Source organism: Glycine max, chromosome 7 (assembly GCF_000004515.6).
Source record: "Glycine max cultivar Williams 82 chromosome 7, Glycine_max_v4.0, whole genome shotgun sequence".
Taxonomy (NCBI): domain Eukaryota; kingdom Viridiplantae; phylum Streptophyta; class Magnoliopsida; order Fabales; family Fabaceae; genus Glycine; species Glycine max.
The window spans coordinates 1209390-1230619 of NC_038243.2; the positions used below are offsets into that span (position 1 = coordinate 1209390).

A 21230-nucleotide genomic window follows, 5' to 3' on the forward strand; every position below is an offset into this window, starting at 1 on the left:
AAGATGAGTGATATAAATATGAAAAAGTTCTTAAAAGAATGCTAAGAATAATTACTTATAGAAACAATAATTTTCATATAAAAACTATCATGACAGATGTTTCAATGCTAAAATTATTATATAAGAATCTATTTTTAAGTTTGATATCTCTATAAACAATTATTATTAGATATACTCTTAAAAAGTTAATAATTTTATCATATATAATTATTAATAATTGAATTGTAATATAAATTTTTTTATCATGATATTGGTCTAAAATATTCATTATTAGAACTGACTAATTTTCGTTTAAAATTGTAAACGAGTCTACACATTTTAAATATTTTTTCTTCTAACATAACTTATTTTATATTTAAAGTCAAAATTTGAATTCCGTCTAATTTGATTAAGAAACACAAATTTTGTAATGTGAACATGTTGATTTATATTATCAATGTATTTATATTAAATTAGTCTTATATTTACATCATTGAAGTTTTTACCATTTTTATAACTAAAAAATAAATTAATGCCCATTTACCAAATTAATTTCAAACATATTTTAAACAACATATATATTCAAGTAATTCATGAATATCATTAAAAAAAAGAAGGGACCTAGTTAAAAACTTAAAATAGACAGAAAGCAATTACTTGCCTTTTTTAGCTTAATTATCTTAGAAAGTGGTTGTTTCCAATTGGCAATTCCATATAAGGAAGGGGTGAAAGTGTCAAAAGAGAAAACGTCTCTTCAAACATTAGAGTCTGCCAGGTGAGGTGGGTGGTTCTGAAAGTTGCCTCTTTGCAGGTCGCTTTCTCTGTTTACTTTGAGTAAGCTGTTTACCAGTTACCAGAAACAATGCATTAGTCATTAGTCATTACAATTACATACACAACAAAAATACAAATGCTCTCTTTACACTCTCTTCATTCCTTTCTTCTTCTTCCCTTCAACTTCAAACCCCCTTAACTATTACTGTTACCTTACTTACCACCACCTTTTCTATTCCTGAACTCTGATTTTTTCTGTTATTTTTTTTGTCATTTTTCAACAATTTGTTAAAGAAGAAGGAACCAAAATCAAGTTCTTTTAAGCTGGAGCATCAAAATCCCATCACTTTGCTTTCTAGTTTCTGCCCAATCTGGATTTTCCTACTCTTTTTCCCATCTGAAATTGTACTTCGTTGTACTTTTCTGCTTCAAACTTGGATCAAGTTCATTCCTTTCTCTGGATCAAGCTCGCACTTTTGGTTCATTTTCATTGACCCTTTTGCTCAAAATTCTCGTCACTTTAATATTACCAACCAATGATGGTTCTGGTGCAAAAACCCCATTGGGGGTTGCTTCTTCTCTTTCTCCTCTTTCAGCTCCACCTTCACTGCAGCACCTGCTACCCCACAGAACCCATGAACTGTACGGACACAAGCCGTGTTTGCACTTCTTTCATGGCCTTCAAGCGTGGACCGAACCACACACTTGCTCTGATTGAAAGCATGTTTGATGTTTTGCCTGGTGACATCACAGTTGAAGGCAACGGTTGGGGTTACATGTTCATAAGGAAGAACTGTTCTTGTGCTGCTGGCATAAAAAAATACGTGTCCAACACCACTTTCACTGTGAAATCCAATGAGGGGTTGGTGTATGACATGGTGATGGATGCCTATGATGGCCTTGCTTTCCTTCCCAACACTACCAGGATGGCCAGGAATGGTGCTGTTGTGTCACTGAGGTTGTTCTGTGGCTGCTCCAGTGGACTGTGGAACTATTTAGTCAGTTATGTGATGAGAGATGGGGATAGTGTTGAGTCCTTGGCAAGCAGATTTGGGGTTAGTATGGATAGCATTGAGAGTGTGAATGGCATTGGTAATCCTGATAATGTCACTGTTGGTTCACTTTATTATATACCCCTTGATTCTGGTTAGTCCTTTCTTCCAATCTTCTTCATCCTTTTCTTGTGTGTATGTGGTTGTGAATATATGTTTGAGAGGGTTGTTTTGGTTGGTTTTATTCATTTTTGGTGGAGGATGTTTTAGACTTAACGTCTTTATTGATTTATGCAGCGACTTATTGTTCATTTTGGAATATTTGGATGGGATGGAATGTGAGAGTTAGGGATGTTTGAGGGTTTTGTATTTGGAATTTGGGAAAAAGTGACCGAATATAGTGGTTTTTGAGTATTGTTTTTTTAAGGTGATTAAACAAAGAAAATATACTTTATCAAGATAAAAGGGAATTTCATGATATGTTATTATTTATAAAGCAGCTGACAAATGAAATGTGCGAAGATGATGTGTACATTTAATGAGCTGATTATGAAGTGAAAGTGATTTTATTCAAGTAGTTGGGAAATGGGAAAATTCTTGGTTTGTTATGAGTGGTAGGCTGGTGGCAATTAATGTGTTGAGAAACTCATGCGTGTATGGGAAATACCTACTACTATCAATTGCTAAAAAATTGAAACAAAGTATTGTCTATTTTAATGCATCGGTTGCTTTAACAAGGAACTAGATTGGAGGGATTGCAGACTGCAGTTATATTTCTGAACCTGAGGTTTTTCTTTGTCTTGTCTTTTCCCTGTGGACTGTTTTTCCAAATGAGATACAAAATTTTAATATTAAATCAACTCGTAAATTTAATTATAGTGTTATCTTTGTAAGAAGATTGTAGTTAAAGAGTGGTTTATGTTAGTCTCTCCGTACAGTGTGAAAGTTGAAGAATATCCTATTTTCTATGTTGATGTCATGTGTCTTAGTCCTGCAACTTAAGTCAAGGAACATTATCTCTGGGACAAATATGATCAGTTTCTTCGAGGGAGGTGGATTTGTTACATATTCTGTAATGCAATAATATTGGATTTGTTACAAATGTTCCAATTGTATTTGTGAAATGCAATAATATTAGGCACCTTCCAATCCTGACCGCAATTTGAATTGTTTCAATGGATAGCAGTTCCTGGTGATTCTTATCCCCTGAATAATGCTGCTCCAACGGTTCCTGTTCTTTCCCCATCCTTTGATAATTTTTCAGGTATTGATCAACATATGCTGTAAAAAGGAAAATAAGTTTTCCTTTAGCTTTGTAGTTTGTCTGTCATGTCTCTATCTATGTACAAACTAAACGAGGTTAAAGTTTGTTTGCAGATATTAATAACAAAAAGAAAAAGTTTTCAGGCATAAACTTTAAGATGATTCTTATTGTTTATTTTGAAACTTCCAAATTCCAGTGCTAAAATGATCATGCTTCTAATTCACTTGGATCAAATAAAATAAAGTTACTTTGTGGCTTCATGGCATAATGTGAAGCTAAGAGCTTCATCTAATGGATATGTAGATCTCTATGAAGGAGACACTTGTGTGGACTGGTAGTTATACGGGGCTTTACTTGTGACATATGATAATAGTCTTGGGGTTTGGGTCAGGTGGTAGAGGGGTCTGGAGATGCCACAAGTCTTATTTATTTAAAATCTCAGCAAATTCAATGATAATAAAAATGAGTAATAAACATACTCTCATTTGCAAATTAATTTTAGTGAGTAGCTTTTTGGTAAATTCTGCTCTGAGTTTCTTATTTTTATTATTTTGAGGTTTTCTTCATATAGGTACTCAACTTAGGTAGGATTTCCTAGTTATCTGTGTTATAAATTGTGCACTTTACTTAATTAGTTTAATTTTTTGGTTACAGCTGATCAAGTCAATCATAAGGCTCATGTACCCTATGGATGGATCGTTGGGGGTTTAGGAGTTGCGCTTGTTCTAATAATATTAACTGTTATTCTCTGTGTTTGTCTGAGATCATCAAATTGTTTTGCTGATACCAGAACTCATGAGAAAGATGCTGAGGGCAAGATCTCTCATAAATTCCATATTCTTCGGAACCCAAGTTTTTTTTGTGGTTCTGGAAGGTACATATGTGGCAAACATGTTGATCAGAAGCAAACAGATGGTGAATCCAGCAATCACACAATTATGGTTCCCAAAGCTTCAAGTAACTAACCTACTTACTTACTGATTCTCAAGTTGTATATTGTACCTATGATTTCAGCATGAAGTAATCATGTTTTGCATGTTTTATTCTATCTTCTCCAGCAAACTACTAAAAATATTTAGTGGTCCTATCTGTTTAAAGATTCCTCTTCAAATTTGATTAAGGGAGGAATAGGGGAAAGGGTTTGCCTGCTGCTAATGCCAGGTTTCTATCGAATTTTGTTGAGTATTGATGGATATTGCACTGGATGATTGGTGTTCATATGGTCCAGTCTCCGATATAGTTGTGCATGCAAAAAGCATGAGGTCCTAGATTATATGGTCCTGCACTTTTTAAAACATGATATCAGAAAACTTTACTCATATATGAGGGTATTGTATGACTTGCACTCATTTTTTTCTGTCTGTCAAGTTGGTTGTACTTGAATTCCAATAGTAATTTTCCGACATTATGATGCAAAGTCAAAAGTAAGATGCATTATTAACAACTTATAACTAACTCTCCCTTGGTTTTATATTTATTATTCATTAATATGTTATTAGTATGGCCTCCTGTATACATGCAATTGTTTGAACTTGGATATATAACTGTTGGTTTTATTATACATCTCTGTGTAGTACCAATATTAATGATTTGACCTTTAAAATTGAAATTTATGCATAATGTGCTTATTATCATTGCAGCTCTTTGGCCTGACGTATTTGACATGGATAAGCCTGTTGTCTTTACATATGAAGAGATTTTCTCCACTACTGATGGTTTCTCTGATTCAAGTCTACTTGGGCATGGAACATATGGTTCTGTTTATTATAGCCTCCTCCGTGATCAGGTTTTTGGCATTATATTTGAAGTCTGTTATAATATAAAGTGAGTATTTTTTCTCAGACCATTTTTGCTTAAGTCTTTGTAGGAAGTTGCTATTAAAAGAATGACAGCTACTAAAACCAAAGAGTTTATGTTAGAGATGAAAGTTTTGTGCAAGGTTCATCATGCTAATCTGGTAACTTCTTTTTTAATCAAAATAAATTATATGCATTGATTTTGGAGCCAGTAGCTTGGCACATTTCAAAAGTCTGAGTCATACTTTTGATTAATGTTGTCAAGGTAGAATTGATTGGCTATGCAGCTAGTCATGAGGAGCTTTTCCTAGTATATGAATATGCTCAGAAGGGTTCACTCAAAAGCCATTTGCATGATCCTCAAAATAAGGGTAAGATTATGCATCTACACTTTGGTCTGTAGAATATTACCTCTGATCCTATTTATAAGAAACAAGTTTTATGGACTTGGTGCTTATAAATTTTCAAATTTTTGAAAATTTAATGAAATGCTTTCTTCAGTGCAATTTTGGAAATTAACTGCTTGCAGTGTTTTGCCTGGTTCTTGTGATGAGACAGGCAACTGTTCAATATAACATCGAGGATTTTCTTTTTCCCAGTAGGTTTAAGGGGTTCAATCTGATTCCAGCACTATTTTAAGAGCACTCTTTATTGTTTGTGTCCATTTTTTGTCTTGCTTATAGGTCACTCCCCGCTTTCTTGGATCATGAGGGTTCAGATTGCAATTGATGCTGCTAGGGGCCTTGAATACATACATGAGCACACAAAAACTCATTATGTTCACCGTGATATCAAGACAAGTAACATTTTACTTGATGCTTCCTTTAGAGCAAAAGTAATAAACAATTTATACACTAGATTTCACATCCTTTTGAAGTGTTTCACATTTGTTGATTTTGTTTGTCTTTGATCTCTTTCTGCTTCTCCAGATTTCAGATTTTGGGTTAGCGAAACTTGTTGGGAAAGCAAATGAGGGAGAAATTTCAACTACCAAAGTTGTTGGTACATATGGATATCTTGCTCCGGAGTAAGTATCGTTCAATAACATTTTAATTGAAAAATTATTCGTCCTGCATAAAATAATATATAAATTTTTTATTTCTTATATTTTGCAGATATTTGAGTGATGGTCTTGCGACCACTAAAAATGATGTCTACGCATTTGGTGTTGTCCTTTTTGAGATCATATCAGGAAAAGAGGCCATCATCCGATCAGAAGGCACAATGTCAAAAAATGCTGATAGACGTTCACTGGCATCCATAGTAAGTTTATAAGCCATTGTTTTGAATAACAGTTCTACAAGCATATAGTTCTGCCTTGCCTTTTCATGAAAAAGATTGTAAGGGCTTGAATAACTTTAGCAGTCATTCTTGATGATAATCCCATAATATTTAATATTCAGAATGCCAGTAGGACTGAAAATAACTAAATAGAGGGCAGAGACTTGTGTTGAATTTCATATGAGCCATGTGGCAATAGATGAATATGGGGCCTTCAAGGATCAATAGTCTGAGTGTATGATTTCTTTCCTAATCTGTCATTTGGGCATATTGTGAGTTAAGTAGAGTGCCACAAATTTCTGGAAAGTCATCTGCACCAAATTTATATCAGTAAAATCTTTTCAAAAGGATTTTCATATTTATGCTACTTTTGTACACTTGTAAACCTTGGATAAAATGACGAGAATTTATTGAATACTTTTCTTGGTTTTTGGAACTTGGCTGCTACATATGTGCTTTTCTCAGCAGTACCAGTTGTTGGTTATGCATGTTCTAAAACCTCTATATTTCTCCTTATTTCATTTATGATAGCAGTTCTAGTGTTTTACCATTGCAACCATTTTGTGGGGTATTCCATTGATGTTTGTTAAAATTGTAGATGCTGGGAGCTCTTAGGAATTCGCCTGATTCTATGAGCATGTCAAGCTTGAGAGAATATATTGATCCAAATATGATGGATCTGTATCCCCATGATTGTGTATTTAAGGTTAGTTTCTCCATTTTTCACATATTTTTTCTCATCCAGATTGGTTTGGGTATCTTGACTCTATTAACCGGGGCAATTTAAGATTGTTCAGCTGGAAGCATAATCAAAATAAAGTTTTTACATACCTGAGACAAGGAATCCATGCAACTGTATATTTTCTCATATTATGATATTATTAGTCAGAAGAATAACTTGTTCCATTTATTTTTAAAGGGATGAAATTTTGCATTATGCTTTACTAGTGTATCTCATTCTTCTTTTGTTGTTTTGGTATTATATTAGTTGGCCATGTTGGCAAAGCAATGTGTGGATGAGGACCCCATCTTACGACCTGATATGAGACAAGTTGTGATATCCCTTTCACAGATTCTGCTGTCTTCAGTTGAGTGGGAAGCAACTCTAGCTGGGAATAGCCAGGTTTTCAGTGGCCTTGTTCAGGGAAGATAGTTACATAGAAGGATAGATTCTTTTTTCTTTTTTATCTGTATCCTGTTCTATACCTTTTTCGTTGGTTGCTTGATAGTGATGGATCCATAGGAACTGGGACATGGTGGTGGGTCAATATCTATTTTTGGCCATTTGTTTTCCTTAATGCTTTATTATGAGCTATACCTTGATTTTGTTTAGCTGCATTCTAATATGTAGAAATTTTTTGGTGTAATGTAGAGTGTGTTATGACGGAGCTAAAGAAGAAGGATTTTATTGCTCTGTGATTTGTATTGGTATAAGTTGTAATTCGAATTTAATCTATGCATGTTTATATTCTTTGATTCCTTGCGTTTCTTCTGTTCTAATATTTTATTTCGGTTTCATTGAGAGTTATGTATAGAGGTATGATGTGAATCATGTGATTATTACTTCATTTTATGGTTATAACTTTGGTTTTGTCTTGGAAATGTTGCTTGGATTCATAATAGAACTTGCTGATGAAGATAATTGGATATTTGTATGTGTAGAACAAGTTTACGATATTGCGGAAGGACTGCTTCTTTCATTCATGCACCCACTGCTTTTTAACTTCAAAATAAAGAAGAAAATGATTTGAAAACTTAAGCCTTATTGCACTTTTGGTTCCACAATTACTAAATAAATGTACAAGTGTGTAAATAATTGTTTATCAATTAGCAAGACTTTTTTTTCTTAAAAAGAAATGATTGTATCAAGTATTTGGTAGATAACGAAATTGGCAGTAATCGTACGGAATATTTGTAACGAGTAAATATATAGATTACATGAGAAAAATATTTCCTGCAACATTATCAAATAAATCATTATATATAGGTAAATATTTATAAGTGAGATTTAAATTAGTTTATAAATATATTAATATTCAAATTCAAATTATAGTGGTGAATGTTGAAACACATAGATATACACATTATGCCCAAAAATATAATATTTAAATTAAATAAGTATTTACTCCATATGACACGTAAATGTAAAGATAAATATGATAATAATATAATACAATAATTTTATTGTACTCCTACCGTTACTAATTATAAGATAATTGATTGATTTATATTTATTAAGAAAGTTAGTTAACTTAATTATTAGTATTAAATTTATAATATTTTTTTAAATTTATCCTTAATTTTATTGAAAACTTATTCATCTTCTTCGATCTTCAGAGAAGAGAGAAAGAGATAATTCAGCATATTTTAGTTAAAATATAATCCATACACATGAAATAAAATCTTATAACCAGGAAAAAAAAAATTACGGGCCGAAAACACTGGTAAGTGGTAAATGATTATTAATTCGGAGCGTTTATTTAAATTTATGGGCTAAAATGTCCAAAACAAAAAACCCGAAAACGACGCGGTTTGGTGCAACCCCGCCCGCGTTGGCGAAAAATTCAAATAAGCAGAACGAAGAACGAAGAACATGGATTTGGTTGAAGACGATCTTCATCGCCTTCGCTCCAATCTTTCTTCTCTGCTCCTTCAGGTGCGTGCGTACTCTCACTTTCCCTTTCTTTCATAAAATGCAAAAAATCCTTTCATTTTTCACTCGGTTGAAGACGAGGGAGCAAATGCAGTCATTGATTATTTATTAGCCCTACATTTCTAACCTAACGTATGAAAAAGACTAATAATGAGAAACCAGTGTTAGAATTAATGAATTCGCAGATTGACGAGGTTGTCGTGCAAGCCATTGAAGTGAATTACAAGAACAACAAAACCATAAGCAAAGAGGGCAAAACGCAAATCGAGTCTTTCTCCCGTGTCCTTTCTGACATGCTCTCTTCTTTGAAGGTAAAACCCTACCCCAACCCCATTCTTCATTCATTTTTTTTTTCTTTCTTTCTTTCTAATATGTTTTCTTTTTTTTCAATTTCAGCCATGGCTTCCCAAAATTCAAAATGCCCTTAACCCTCAAGACATAGTTTCTGACGATGAAACCAGAGAATGCGACCGTCCCAAACCCGAAGAGACAACCTTAAATTTAGTATCTCCTTCACCCCTGGTGTCATGGCGTGCCAACTGCACTGTCAAAAGAGGTAGACAGATGTTCATGCTGACACCTCTTCCATTATCGTCCAAACACCACCAACCTAAACCATATTTCCCTCCTCCCACCACATCATCAACCACTACCTTCAAGGATAGTGATATGGTGAAACCAACACCAATTAAGCAGAAACTTCCAAACAACCAAGACAGATCCATGCTTGTTATGATGACTCCGTGCTTGAAAATGTCACCTCCTAGATCCTGCCTTTTGCTCGAACCCATATCCGAAATCTCGCGTTTGGGTGGGGATCACAAGGTTCGCAAGGGCACTCCCTATCCTGTTGGGATTCATTGCAGTGATTCAAAATCTTCTGGCAGTGATGATTCTTCGCGTGATTTGTCGTTGATGTATCCGGAGCTCCAAGGGATACACAAGTCAGGAATTGGGAAGAAAACCGTGGAAGTGTCGCCCGATTGGTTAACCTCTCCTCCTAAAACTTGTGTTTTGTTGGAGCCACCTGACGAAAAAAAGATTGATGGTCACTTGTGTGTTCAGATAGCTGACAATATTTTTAATGAACAAGTCAGCAAGTTTGAAGATGATGATGTTTCAAACGATCATAATCAAGCCAAAGAATCTTGTAACCAAGGTAATGCTTATTTGCAAATTGCAATTATTCTATTTAGATAAATTTCCCAGTAAGCACTTTGAGAGAAGAAAATAAAACTTTTTCTATAAGTTAAAATCAATTTATGTATCTTTGTTCGTGGAGAAGTTAGATGAAAGATCTTTGCATAAGTTGATTTTTACCTTATGGAAGAAATTTAACTTATTTCACCTAATTATTTTCATGATTGAGAGGTTTATTCAAACATGGTCTTGATCTATTATTGCAATTGTTGGGTTAACGGGGGGTTTCATGCATGAAAAAACTGTTATTGTTCTCTTTATGAGCAGATAATTTTGTTGGCAATTTATCACATGTAGAGAGCACTCCCATGCCTGAAAGTTCGTTTCAAAGGGGAAAATGTCCTGGTGAAAATACTTTGAAGAAGGAGTTATGGACGAAGTTTGAGGTAGCATCCACTTGGGGATGTCAACCTAAGGTACCCACAGTTCAAAAGAGTGCTCACAAAGGGTTTCTTGACCTACTGGAAGAAGCTTCCTGTGATGAATAAATTGAAGTTATGAAAGTGTCAAGATATATGCAAGCAAATAGTCTCATTAGAAAATTTTGACTTGTAAATGCTGGTTCATGTAAGATTTGTAGCAATGAGGCTGGTGCATTTTATCTTTGTTCCACCTAGACGACAAAAGAATTCATTCATGTACTTACAGGCGACGCATGCTAAATGCGCATTTTGTTATTTTCTCTCTAATGCTTCTTCTCTTTATCAATATTCTCAGACCTTTTTATTTTGGTATTAATATCATATGACATATGATAGGATGGCATACGCCAGTGTTCTCCAACTTCATTTTCTTGTGTCATTTTTAACTACATAGACGATGATGTGTTGATCTTAACCTGATTGTGTGGCTTACTTTGGACTCTGGTACTATTCTGTACAGAAGCTCATTAAGTATTGAGTTTGGACGTGGCCCCTTCAGAGCTTGAGATTAAAAGCTAAATGCAAAAATGCAGTAAGGCATGATCGAAACTCCTACTCGTGGTTGATTATATCATTGATATTAATATACTTTTAATTGCATATATTTCTTAACAGTTGGTGCAATCGCCGGAATATAACTTTTTTATTTATAAATATTGATGCAAAACAAAGAAAGAAGAATAAACACTACGTGTTCTAATAAATAGGAATATTGATTTTTTTAAATAATGAATCATCATAGTTTAAACGTGTAACCTACATATATTAATCTCTCTAATTTAGACTCTGCTAGTGATTGAGCATACAGGCACATGAGTAATATAAGAAATGATAAATTGCATATATCTAACATTCATCCAAGGAAGAAACCTTCGAACTTTCATGCTAAGTCCTTTATAATCTATAGCATGTTTCATAATTACATTGCTCCCAACGCCTGACCGCGTTTGAGGAGGAAAAAAATGATTTTCTCTCAAGATGTCTTGTTTACGCGTCGGGTAAACGTCTAAACCATTTTAAAAATCTAAAACAAACAGCATGATGTATTGTTTGCACCCATTTTATTCTCTAATACATTATTTTGAAAATTTTAAGTAATGCTTTTGAATTTTAGTGAATTAGGATTACAATATAATTTCAAACTAAATTAAACATTTAAACGAAATCTAATAGTTACACACATACATAATTTCATTATTTGAAAAACAATATCACAACGTCAATAATCAATAATGAAAACAAAAGCAAGCATGTCTGAATCTGAATGCCACATCGTATAGACAAGGATAAACGGGAAGAGAGTAATTTCATTGGCAAGCTGTTCACAAAAAATCATTCAGAGAAATGTCAGGATTCCATTTAGTCTGACATGATTTTTACAATTCATTATTTTTCAATCTTTTCTAATATAATGGTATTGGAAAGAAAATCTATATTGATTTAACAGCTGCCTACAATCTGAAAGTATGTGCAGTAAGTTAAAATGACATACAAAAATATGGGAGTTGTCATTGGTTATTCTTCATTGAAGCACAAAGGCTGCAACAAATTCAGCTATCTGCAGCCAATCCAACAACCATTTCGTTGGATCAATTTGCTTCAAGGCAGCAGCATTTGCATGAAATAATCAATCAGACATGTAATCTTCTGCTCCACTAGACTGATAGTTGTCCTGGTGTGGTGCACCTCTATGTTGGTCTTCGAGACCATCATCCATTTCTAAGCCACCTCTTTTCGAGGAATTTCCCTTTGAACTTGTATATACCTTGAAAGTTGAAAGCATCCAGTATATAGGAAATTATTTCATGTATACAAATGCAATGACAAACTTAATAGATAAATTTAGTGACATACCCCAGAATCCTTCCGCTCAATTGCAGCAACACTAGACCTTCGCCTTACAGTCACTCTTGCAGGTACTGGACATTGCTCAACCTCATCACCTGATCTTCCCTCTTTTGCCCTCTTTTTTCTTAAAACAAGTTTAGTTGGAAGAGGCTGCATATCAAATTTACTAAAAGATTAACACGTTGTCACTGTGTAACCACGAAACTGTTCTAATCCATAAGTTGAGAAAGACAGATATTGGCTGTAAGAAATACCAAGTAGCGTGCTTCTGACTCATCAAATGCAACTAAGAATGTTGCGGGATCATCTGCATCATCACCCCGAACCTATTAAGATGTTACAAAAATGTCAGAATAGTGTTAAAAAAAATATATATTTTAACATTAAGAGGGTTAACAACTTAAAATTAGATATGGAAAATTTAAAACGAAATCATGATGTAATTTTATGGTATATTCTTTGAATTTTTAAAATATTTCTACATACATCCCAATGATACTCGCGTATCCAAGAGTACGAGACATCTTCATTTTCATCATATATATCCTTTGACAGCTGCCATCACAAAGTTAACACAGAATTATGAACGATAACTAATGTTTCAAAATTGAAATCCATATTTAAATTTAATGCATACCTCTCCTGGTGCTGGGACCATATAAGCCAAAAACTTCTCAGGGTTAGCAGGATCAGAACTCGTTGCAACGTAACTTTTCATAACTGCCTGCAAGCCACAAATGGATAGGATTCAGTCTAACAACATTCAGCAATCATCACCATTGATCAACAGAGAAACCAAAATAATAGTCACTTGACATATTTTATAAGTTTCTACTTTCAAACATATACAGAACCAAAAGACTACCGATCAGGTAATTAAGACATGGGTTATTTAGCCAATCACTATCCAACTGACAAACAAAGGTAAATTGAACTTTACAAAAGTAGATAGCTCCACCACATATTGAATCAAAACTACAAGAGAAAATTAAAAAAACAGGTAATGTATGCAAGGTTGCAAACTATTTTAGTGACAATGCATTTCCTTTTTATACTATCATACAAGTATTTAACATGAGCTGATAAAAAAAAAAGTAATTAACATGCTTTTAAGTTTTAACCTTTAAAAAAGGAAGGAAATTAGAAATATTGATTATTAATACATTCATCCTTGCAATTGCAACATAGCTTACCTTTGATTCAAAGGCATCACGAACAGATTTGTCCATCTTAGCATGCATTTCTGAATCAGCTGTTGGAGCATTATCAAATGCAGCAACAACAAACTGATCATCATACCTGCAAAGCAGGACAGTAGAAGGTATCAAAAGGTTAAACTTTAATATCACATACAAAATACCAATTAATAAAATACACGGGTGAGTAACAACTTTACTTATGGAAGTTATATATGGTGCCATACCTATCAAAATCAGGCAGCAACGGCATAACCTCAACAGGATACAAATCTTTGTTGGTTGCATGAACAGGATCAGACTTAGCTGCTTCAAATGATGCTTCAATTTCCCTGATTTGTCTTTCCCTACAAGAGAGAATTCAATTTAAGTTAGAGGATATTAATTACTTTCACATCGTAATTTATCTGACTACAATTGACTTTGTAAGGGTGGTATATGCATACCTACTGTTGAGATTGTCCAAAATGCCACGACCTCCTTTCATCTCTCTCAGCTCCTTAGCTTGTTTCTCAGTTAAAGACTACAAATAAAATGTTCATAAGTTTTTGTTTGTAGTGAGAGTAATGCATCATCATATCAATATATATGACTAATACCTGCTTTGTTGACTCCATGCTTAGAGGAGATATATATTGTGTTTTGACAAGCCATGCAACACCTTTATCAGTAGGCCTCTCTTTTCTTTTTATGCCGTCTTTTTTAATAGGAGTAACAGCTTCATCATCTCGCAACAATTCTTTATCTTCTGGAGCAAGAGGTGGTCTGACACTGGGAGGACTGTATAAAAAGGTTCATCAGACCTTCTCAATCAACATAATCCATTCAAGTATTCAAATTTACAAAAGGAACTGAGGACAGTACTTGTAAACACTGAGATCAAGAAGATCTAGAGGTATCCCTAGATCTGGCTCCACAAAAAGCTTGGGTTTGTACATTTTCTCCAGAGATGTGATTGTATATTTTGCATATCTGCCAACAATCATAAATTTACAATTAGATAACATACTGATCTTTATCTGTGTATTTCCTAGCTACAAACTGATGTAAAGTTACAAAAAGATTACATACTGATCTTTATCTTTTTTGGAGGCCATAAGCTTAGGTTGAGCACTTGGATCTGGAAGTTCATTTCGAAATCTTAAATGAGAATACACACAGAAAAATTGTCAGTGTTAGAAATAAACACTACAAAACCACTAGATGAAATCATGCATCATCCAAATACAACAACATATCATTTGCCCCCCTTATGGACCATTACCAACACTGATAAAATATAAACTGAACTGGAAAAAATGACACAAGGGAACTTAAAACAATAAATTCAAACATAAAATGATATCAACATACTCACTTGAGCTTACACAAAAACGTTGTGGGCTTCTTCAACCTATTTTCAACCCTCTCAGCACCCAACAAGGGAGTAGATCTCCTTTCTCCCATTCGAGACCCTGCAATCATGCCGTGCCCCTTCCCAGAGGACAACATGTGAGTCTTCTGCAGAACAGTGTTCTGGGACTCCTTGAGCTGCTGCCTATGCTTTTCCTCCTGCCTCTGCTTCTCAAACTCCCTCTTTTTCCTCAACCTCTTCTCTTCATCGGTCTCAGCCCTGCCAGGAGGCCCGTTGTTCATCTTCTTCACTGGCACAGGAGGCTGCTGCTTGTGCTGCTTGTGAGCAATGCCGTGATTGGAATGCTCGTATTCACGCCGGCCGGACGTGGAAGGCTCCTTGAAGTGCCGCTCTTCGTTGTTCTGAGTTACCGCGGGAGGAGGAGGGGGCGAAACCGGGGGAGGTGGTGGTGGTGGGGACAAGGGCGGCGGCGGTGGAGGTGGCTGGTTGCTATACTGATTATTAGAGGGATAATACATAGGAGCTGGTGGTGGTGGTGGTGGAGGCTGGTATGAAGCCTCCGGTGGCGGCGGCGGAGGTGGTGGTGGATATGGATAGTGAGGGTGGTGGGGATTTGGAGGTGCATATGGAACATGATGTTGTTGATTTTGATGATAATTGGAATTTGGAGGGATTTGGGGGAATGAAGAAGTAGAGGGATCTCCATAAGCACCCCAATTTTGATTTTGATTATTATTATACTGATGATTCCCACCTGGGATAGGGTTTGGAATTTGACTCGATTGAGGAGGGAAGGGCCTGTAAGAGGCCATTCCTTAACAACCACTTTTTGCAAGCTAGGGTTTCGTTTCTTAAGCTTCAAACCAGCTAAACCCTAGAACATACAATAACAAGTTAACAACAACAGCAACAATAATCAAAACCAAAGTGGGTTCTCATTATGAATCATCGTCGTGTACCTCGAAGTCGTGGAGATGGAAAATCGCGCGACGGTGATACGATACAGAAGAAGAACACACAGCAAATTGATAACACCGAAATGAAATTTCTTTAGCTTATGAATACAGCTTATGCTATAATTTTCTTTTCCCCTTTTTCTCTTTCGGTAATCATTCCTCGGACTCGAGCTGAGAGAGACGGTTTTTTCTTTGTTTTATGGTAATTCAGTAGTTGTAATGCAAATATAAATATCAAAACAAAGTTCATAAATCAAATGTGTTTTTATATGTATAAATAATTAAATATTTTTTTTGGTTCAATATAAATTTTGAAAAAAAAATATTTATTTTTATCGATTTTTAATTTGAAAAATATTGTTTTTTTCTAAAAATAAAGTCTTCTCATTAATCCAAAATTTGTGTATATTTTAATAAGATTAAAAAATTATTTATTAAAATTTGTTTAAAACATGACCCAGCTTTTGCAAAAGTTTTCCCGTGTGAGATCTAACTTCGAGCCCATACCCTATTTTAATTTCTTATCCAGGGTAAAACTCACATGTTTTCGAACCCATGTGTGGGTGAGGCATTTTTCCACTTCGTAAATATTAATTTTAACAAAAAAAATTATAATTTCGTATTTAACTCAATTATTTAGTATAAATTTGATCTATATAGGTAATTGATAAATTCTAATTGAAGTACAATGACAAACACCTAGGGTGTTGCGTTCTTGACAAGTTCTTCGCATAATGAGAAATCTATGAAACATCTATTTATTATAGAAAATCAATGATAATTTTTTTATAGATAAATTGGTGAGTAGATTTCCTCTACCTCTTAAAGAAAGGAGGGATAAAACATCTATTTATTATGGAAGATCAATAAGGATTTTTTTTATAGATAAATTGGTGGGTAGACTTCCCCTACCTCTTAAAAAAATGAGGGATAAAACATCTATTTATTATGGAAGATTAATGACGATTTTTTTTAGATAAATTGGTGGGTAGACTTCCCCTACCTCTTAAAAAAAGGAGGGATAAAATATCTATTTATTATGAAAGATTAATAACAATTTTTTTTTAGATAAATTGGTGGGTAGACTTCTCCTACCTCTTAGAAAAAGGAGGGATTTTTTTGCAAGTGATGTTTTAAAGGTGGAAACATGGAAATAATTTATCGTCTCTAGTGACTATTGATGACAATCATTTCAAGGAGTTATGCGAACCATGGTAGAAGTCCTCGCCATCAAATTACTTGGTAAGCATATTGAGTAACCCATTATGTTTTTCAAATTGAAATCATTATGAAAAATTCAATAGGGATTTGATTTGTAAGATGTTGTTCATGGATATTATATGGTCAAGGTCCTTGGATGGTCACTGACCATTACTTAATAATCAAAACAAGTCACAGAACTTCACTGCGAAGTTGAAAAATATTGATAGTATGTTGGATTAAATTAGATTTTTAAGTCTGAATATTGCGTTCTATGACGAAAGCTTTCTATTAGGTCTAACTTTTGTTATTATAAAACCAATCAAAATGGATACTAGGTTTGTGCGGAGATCAATTTAAATAAACCAATCATGGGAAGGGGGAGTCAATATCAAAGAACATTAATATCATGTTGAGTACGAGGCTCTACACTTGTTATGTGGTCACAGTGGGCATTGTAAGGAGTGTCGCCTAAAGCAAGAGGCGAAAAATATTGATAGTATGTTGGATTAAAAAATATCAAAATGTTAAATAATAAAGTTAGATGTTACAAGAAAAAAGTCTAAGGATACAAAAATTAAACAATTTAATAAAATATTTATTCAATAAATTTTTATGAAAAAAGAATTCTGATTTAGGACGTATTTAAGTAAATAATTTAATTAAATACTTATTCAACATGTTTATATCGAATAAAAGCTTAATTATAAACTACACTGTAAATTTTATTAAAATAAGTTAAATAGAACTTATAGGATGATTGTAAGCGTTATTTAAAAAAAAAAGATGATTATAAGAGTTTTACAAATTGAAATAGACTTTTTTAAGCATCCCCTTATAATATATAGGTGTTGTTGGACAAAATTTCGATATATTGTTTTGATCCTTAATATCATTGTTGCAGTAAGAGCATCCAACTATTGTGATCTATTCACTTGTTTCATAGAGTACTCACTTCCAATGAAAGAGAGGAAAGGTACTTAGATATAACTTTTTTTCAACAAAAAATTGTAGATATGCGTACCACATATATGATAAATATTCAATCAATTTTAATGATACTTTAGGTCTTTTGGATATAAAAAATCCTTATAAATATAAAATATTTGTAGAAAAGAATATAAAAAGGTAAAGTAATTTAAACTTCTAACATAAAGGTAAAAAGTCTAAAAGATACTTTCACGCATTTTATTTGTAATAACCTCTATTGTTTTTATACACGATTATTATGGTCCAAGATCCGAGATACTTGTACTCTAGAGATTTGCCTAGAGAAAGACAACCACAACGTGTATCACAGTATCTAGGTAAATTTTAACAATGCCTAAAAGCTTCGTCGTAACCAATGTTATAAATTATAAATAAATTACATTTTGAAACATTTAAATTACGAACATATCATTTTACACAAGCCCATACGTGGATTGCAGGGTTATATGTATTATATTATATAGCATAAAGTGCAAGAGTAATATTCCTATAACATCTAAAAAAACAAAACTGATATTTTGAAACAAAATATCTCAAAAGGGCGAACATCACTTTCCTGTGGTGAATATATATAGTATTTTTTTTTATGCTACAAATTTCACCTATTACATTACATTTGCCCTATTATGCATATTTTCATCCAAGTCTTCATTTGGAGCGACATGCTGTTTCCTGGGGTCCAGCTTGCCTAGCCAACTGCACAAAAGAAGGAACATCAGTTTAACACCACATTGCCAAACACAACAATTTTACATTACAAATACACAGTTTATTAACTTCACTTTTCTATTGTCTAGTCACCTGAAAATAAGCTTCAAGTTTCTTTCTCAGTGCAGCATATTCTCTCTTCAGTTGTTGGAAGCTCCTCATGCATCTGCATATTCAAACAAAAACAGTACCATCACTATTCATCGGTTAGCAAAATTTACAATTGGGTGAGAGAAACATCATTTGTTTTTATTTAATGCTTTGCACATATGCTTGTGTAAGACAAATTGAGAGTAAAACTATAATCTAATAGTGAAAGATGTATTACCCTTCTGCATTTCCTGTCCTGCAATATTCCCTGAACAGATTGCACTCTGCTTTCACCTTTTTGGCTCCTATGCTGCAATCCATCACACACACAAGAAAGAAAGAATTTAAATAATTAGGATTCTTTGTTCTGATAAAGCCAACACAGTATGTACCTGATGATACTTTTAAATAATATTTCACTCAATTTAGTAGTATACTAATTATAAATAAGTTAATAACAACAGTAATTGTTGTTGGTAGTATTTTCATTTGGACTATTCTATAGTTACCTTGAACTGCTTCCTTTGAACTGATGCATAAGTGTGTCCAGCTTGTTGAAATCCAGAGGGTTCCTCTCTTTGCTACAAGCAAAATAATGAACAAATCCATTCATCAGTTTTTTTTTTTTAGAAAAAAGGAAAAAGTCAAGAAAATAGAATGAATGGTGAAATTAATTATCTTACAGAGCCTGCTCTATGCTTGAGATAAGCCGTGACGAATCACGGTAGTGAAGAGTCACGATTTCCTCAACAAAGTTAGGATTTGCATCATCCTGCAATTCTTCCAGTTGGATAAACTGTTCGTCCAGGAACCCCTGCAGAGAACCAATGTTAAAATCCATCATTGAAGTGCTATGGAGCTAGCAGAACATTGCATAATCTATAGTATACATTCCATCTGAAAGTGTGGATTCTTTGAGTTTGGAAGAAACAATATTGAAGGAAGCCTCCATTATCTGTTATTAGTTCCAATGCATGATGCTTCCCTTACCAGTTACCATAGTTGCTAATGCCATGCCTGCTATGAACATGGCACAATTTTCCTGTGTCTTGTGATTTAAGGTAATCAGGATTCTGATGAAGTGGAATATGTAATTTTCATTAACTACCAATTGACTATGCATTTTTACACCTGCTAATGAATGATCCTGGTGCAAAGACTAAAACAAAGCAAAGATAGCTTGTGTTGTCCGAAATCGGATGATGGCTCAACAACAATCATTGGGATTGACTCTGATATCATCTTAGAATTTGAGTTTGAATTTAAATCAACCGCAGAAGCTAGCTTAGCTCATAAGGCGATTTATTTGGGCCATATAAGTAGTTAATGTGTGATCTCTAACATTTTTTGTATGTTGCAAATTGCTATAAATTAAAGAACATAAGATTCATATATAGTAGATGAACATACAAATTAGTGTTAGGAAGAGGGAATAACCTGATCAAAGAGGGACTGTTTCATTGCGGCAACCTGCCTGCGGGATTGGTTTCTGTCCATTATAAGTAAAAGTGAAGAGAGAAGAAGAAGTGGGAGAGAAATAGGCAGAGAAAGTTGTTATGGTGGTTGAACATGATATGGAGGTGGGGAGAGGAAGGGTTTTATAGCAGAGAAAAGATGTCAGGTGTCTAGGATCTATGAAGTGAGAAGCACAAGACAAAAAGCTTCGCCTTTTCCTTTTCATCATTGAGGGGTGGAGCAGCTGGTGGCAAATTCGAATGTTGCATTGCATGCACTTGAGAGTGAAATCGTGTCAAGGAAAGGGGCACTTCGTAAGCACTAGGGGGAAGAGTATCTTCTTGAATGGTATTTGCACGTTTGAATGTTTTATTATATATATCACCACTAACATCATATTTTCTTCACACTTCACATGGATGGATATACGGAAATTGATGGATTACGTCCTTGCGCTTTATTGAAAACAAGTTTTGTAATTATAGGTGAAAAATATCCTACTTTGTCAAATTTTTATACTTATTTCGTGGTTTGTATGTCTGCTGTATCTAAGGCCATATTGGTCAAGTTATGTGGACTTTAAGAGGTTAAAGTCACAATGCACAGGAAAATTGTGCCGCTATAAAATAATGATATTTTTATTAATATCTAAACTTTGGTTATTTTTGTATAGTAACACGTCATTCTAAGGCAAAATAATTAAAACGTGAGTAATAATATAAAAATATCTTATTATTTTAAACATCCTCTAACACTTTAATTTTTTTTATCTTTATCTTCTTATCACATTATATCTATATTTTTTTTTCTCTCATTACATGTTGAGTAACATATTAAGTGTCTATATAACTTTTAAAGAAAAATAACATTGATACTCTCTTTCCAATAATTTGTGATTGATTAAAATTTGTTGGAGATCACAAATTTTGATGGGTCATACTTTTCATTTAAAGATTATTTCTTCTACTTTAAAAGTGTGATCCATCAAAATTAATATTTTTTTTAAAAAAAATTAGTCACATGGATAATGTTAAAAAGAAACCGTGAATATCATTCATCTTTCCTTAAAATA

General features: G+C 33.8%; 4 protein-coding genes across 9 annotated transcripts; 2 read left to right on the top strand and 2 right to left on the bottom strand.

The window, feature by feature from the left end:
• Positions 1–746: 746 nt before the first annotated feature.
• LOC100797509 (lysM domain receptor-like kinase 3) lies at positions 747–7562 on the top strand. Of its 2 annotated transcripts, none has more exons than XM_006582983.3 (11): positions 747–1899; positions 2929–3009; positions 3664–3966; positions 4650–4795; positions 4877–4966; positions 5071–5176; positions 5489–5640; positions 5735–5832; positions 5921–6068; positions 6685–6792; positions 7075–7562. In XM_006582983.3, exons 1-11 carry the CDS (start codon positions 1290–1292, stop codon positions 7237–7239), a joined length of 2007 nt encoding a protein of 668 aa, XP_006583046.1. In that variant the 5' UTR covers positions 747–1289; the 3' UTR covers positions 7240–7562. The 2 variants fall into 2 exon arrangements, with proteins under 2 accessions (XP_006583046.1, XP_006583047.1); XM_006582984.3 differs by having other exon boundaries at positions 748–1899; positions 2932–3009.
• Positions 7563–8582: 1020 nt separating this feature from the next.
• On the top strand, positions 8583–10724 carry LOC100798568 (uncharacterized). 4 transcript variants are annotated; one of them, XM_006582861.3, is made up of 4 exons: positions 8583–8742; positions 8925–9050; positions 9136–9898; positions 10207–10724. In XM_006582861.3, the coding sequence occupies exons 1-4, from the start codon at positions 8680–8682 to the stop codon at positions 10425–10427; spliced, it is 1173 nt and encodes a 390-aa protein (XP_006582924.1). In that variant the 5' UTR covers positions 8583–8679; the 3' UTR covers positions 10428–10724. The 4 variants fall into 4 exon arrangements, with proteins under 4 accessions (XP_006582924.1, XP_006582925.1, XP_006582926.1 ...); XM_006582862.3 differs by having other exon boundaries at positions 10237–10724; XM_006582863.4 differs by having other exon boundaries at positions 8598–8742; positions 8902–9050.
• Positions 10725–11538: 814 nt separating this feature from the next.
• On the bottom strand, positions 11539–15938 carry LOC100800148 (protein PAF1 homolog). Of its 2 annotated transcripts, XR_005892310.1 has the most exons (14): positions 15719–15922; positions 14763–15633; positions 14477–14545; positions 14270–14377; positions 14005–14185; positions 13852–13928; positions 13633–13752; positions 13403–13508; positions 12847–12933; positions 12696–12764; positions 12464–12535; positions 12216–12359; positions 11854–12126; positions 11539–11679 (listed from the first exon to the last, which is right to left on the bottom strand). XR_005892310.1 is itself a non-coding variant. In XM_041017194.1 (13 exons), the coding sequence occupies exons 2-13, from the start codon at positions 15569–15571 to the stop codon at positions 11989–11991; spliced, it is 1980 nt and encodes a 659-aa protein (XP_040873128.1). In that variant the 5' UTR covers positions 15572–15633; positions 15719–15938; the 3' UTR covers positions 11697–11988. The 2 variants fall into 2 exon arrangements, 1 of the variants encoding a protein (XP_040873128.1); XM_041017194.1 differs by lacking the exon at positions 11539–11679 and having other exon boundaries at positions 11697–12126; positions 15719–15938.
• A 2382-nt stretch (positions 15939–18320) lies between these two features.
• Positions 18321–20217, bottom strand: LOC100526849 (histidine-containing phosphotransfer protein 4-like). Its single transcript, NM_001248039.1, is given in 6 exon segments — positions 18321–18601; positions 18707–18779; positions 18942–19013; positions 19213–19284; positions 19387–19517; positions 20141–20217. Coding segments are annotated over 6 exon segments (456 nt in total). The 5' UTR covers positions 20201–20217; the 3' UTR covers positions 18321–18553.
• Positions 20218–21230: the final 1013 nt, after the last annotated feature.

What these genes read in the sequence shown, in the direction of transcription:
- LOC100798568 (XM_006582861.3), top strand. Translation starts at nt 8,680, where the DNA reads ATGGATTTGGTTGAAGACGATCTTCATCGCCTTCGCTCCAATCTTTCT. An exon ending in TTTCTTCTCTGCTCCTTCAG is followed by an intron (nt 8,743 to 8,924) that starts GTGCGTGCGTAC and finishes ATGAATTCGCAG; the next exon opens with ATTGACGAGGTTGTCGTGCA. An exon ending in ACATGCTCTCTTCTTTGAAG is followed by an intron (nt 9,051 to 9,135) that starts GTAAAACCCTAC and finishes TTTCAATTTCAG; the next exon opens with CCATGGCTTCCCAAAATTCA.
- LOC100800148 (XM_041017194.1), bottom strand. Translation starts at nt 15,571, where the DNA reads ATGGCCTCTTACAGGCCCTTCCCTCCTCAATCGAGTCAAATTCCAAAC. An exon ending in TACGCGAGTATCATTGGGAT is followed by an intron (nt 12,536 to 12,695) that starts GTATGTAGAAAT and finishes ACATCTTAATAG; the next exon opens with GTTCGGGGTGATGATGCAGA. An exon ending in AGTCAGAAGCACGCTACTTG is followed by an intron (nt 12,360 to 12,463) that starts GTATTTCTTACA and finishes TTTGATATGCAG; the next exon opens with CCTCTTCCAACTAAACTTGT.
- LOC100797509 (XM_006582983.3), top strand. Translation starts at nt 1,290, where the DNA reads ATGATGGTTCTGGTGCAAAAACCCCATTGGGGGTTGCTTCTTCTCTTT. An exon ending in ATGCTTCCTTTAGAGCAAAA is followed by an intron (nt 5,641 to 5,734) that starts GTAATAAACAAT and finishes CTGCTTCTCCAG; the next exon opens with ATTTCAGATTTTGGGTTAGC. An exon ending in TATGGATATCTTGCTCCGGA is followed by an intron (nt 5,833 to 5,920) that starts GTAAGTATCGTT and finishes TATATTTTGCAG; the next exon opens with ATATTTGAGTGATGGTCTTG.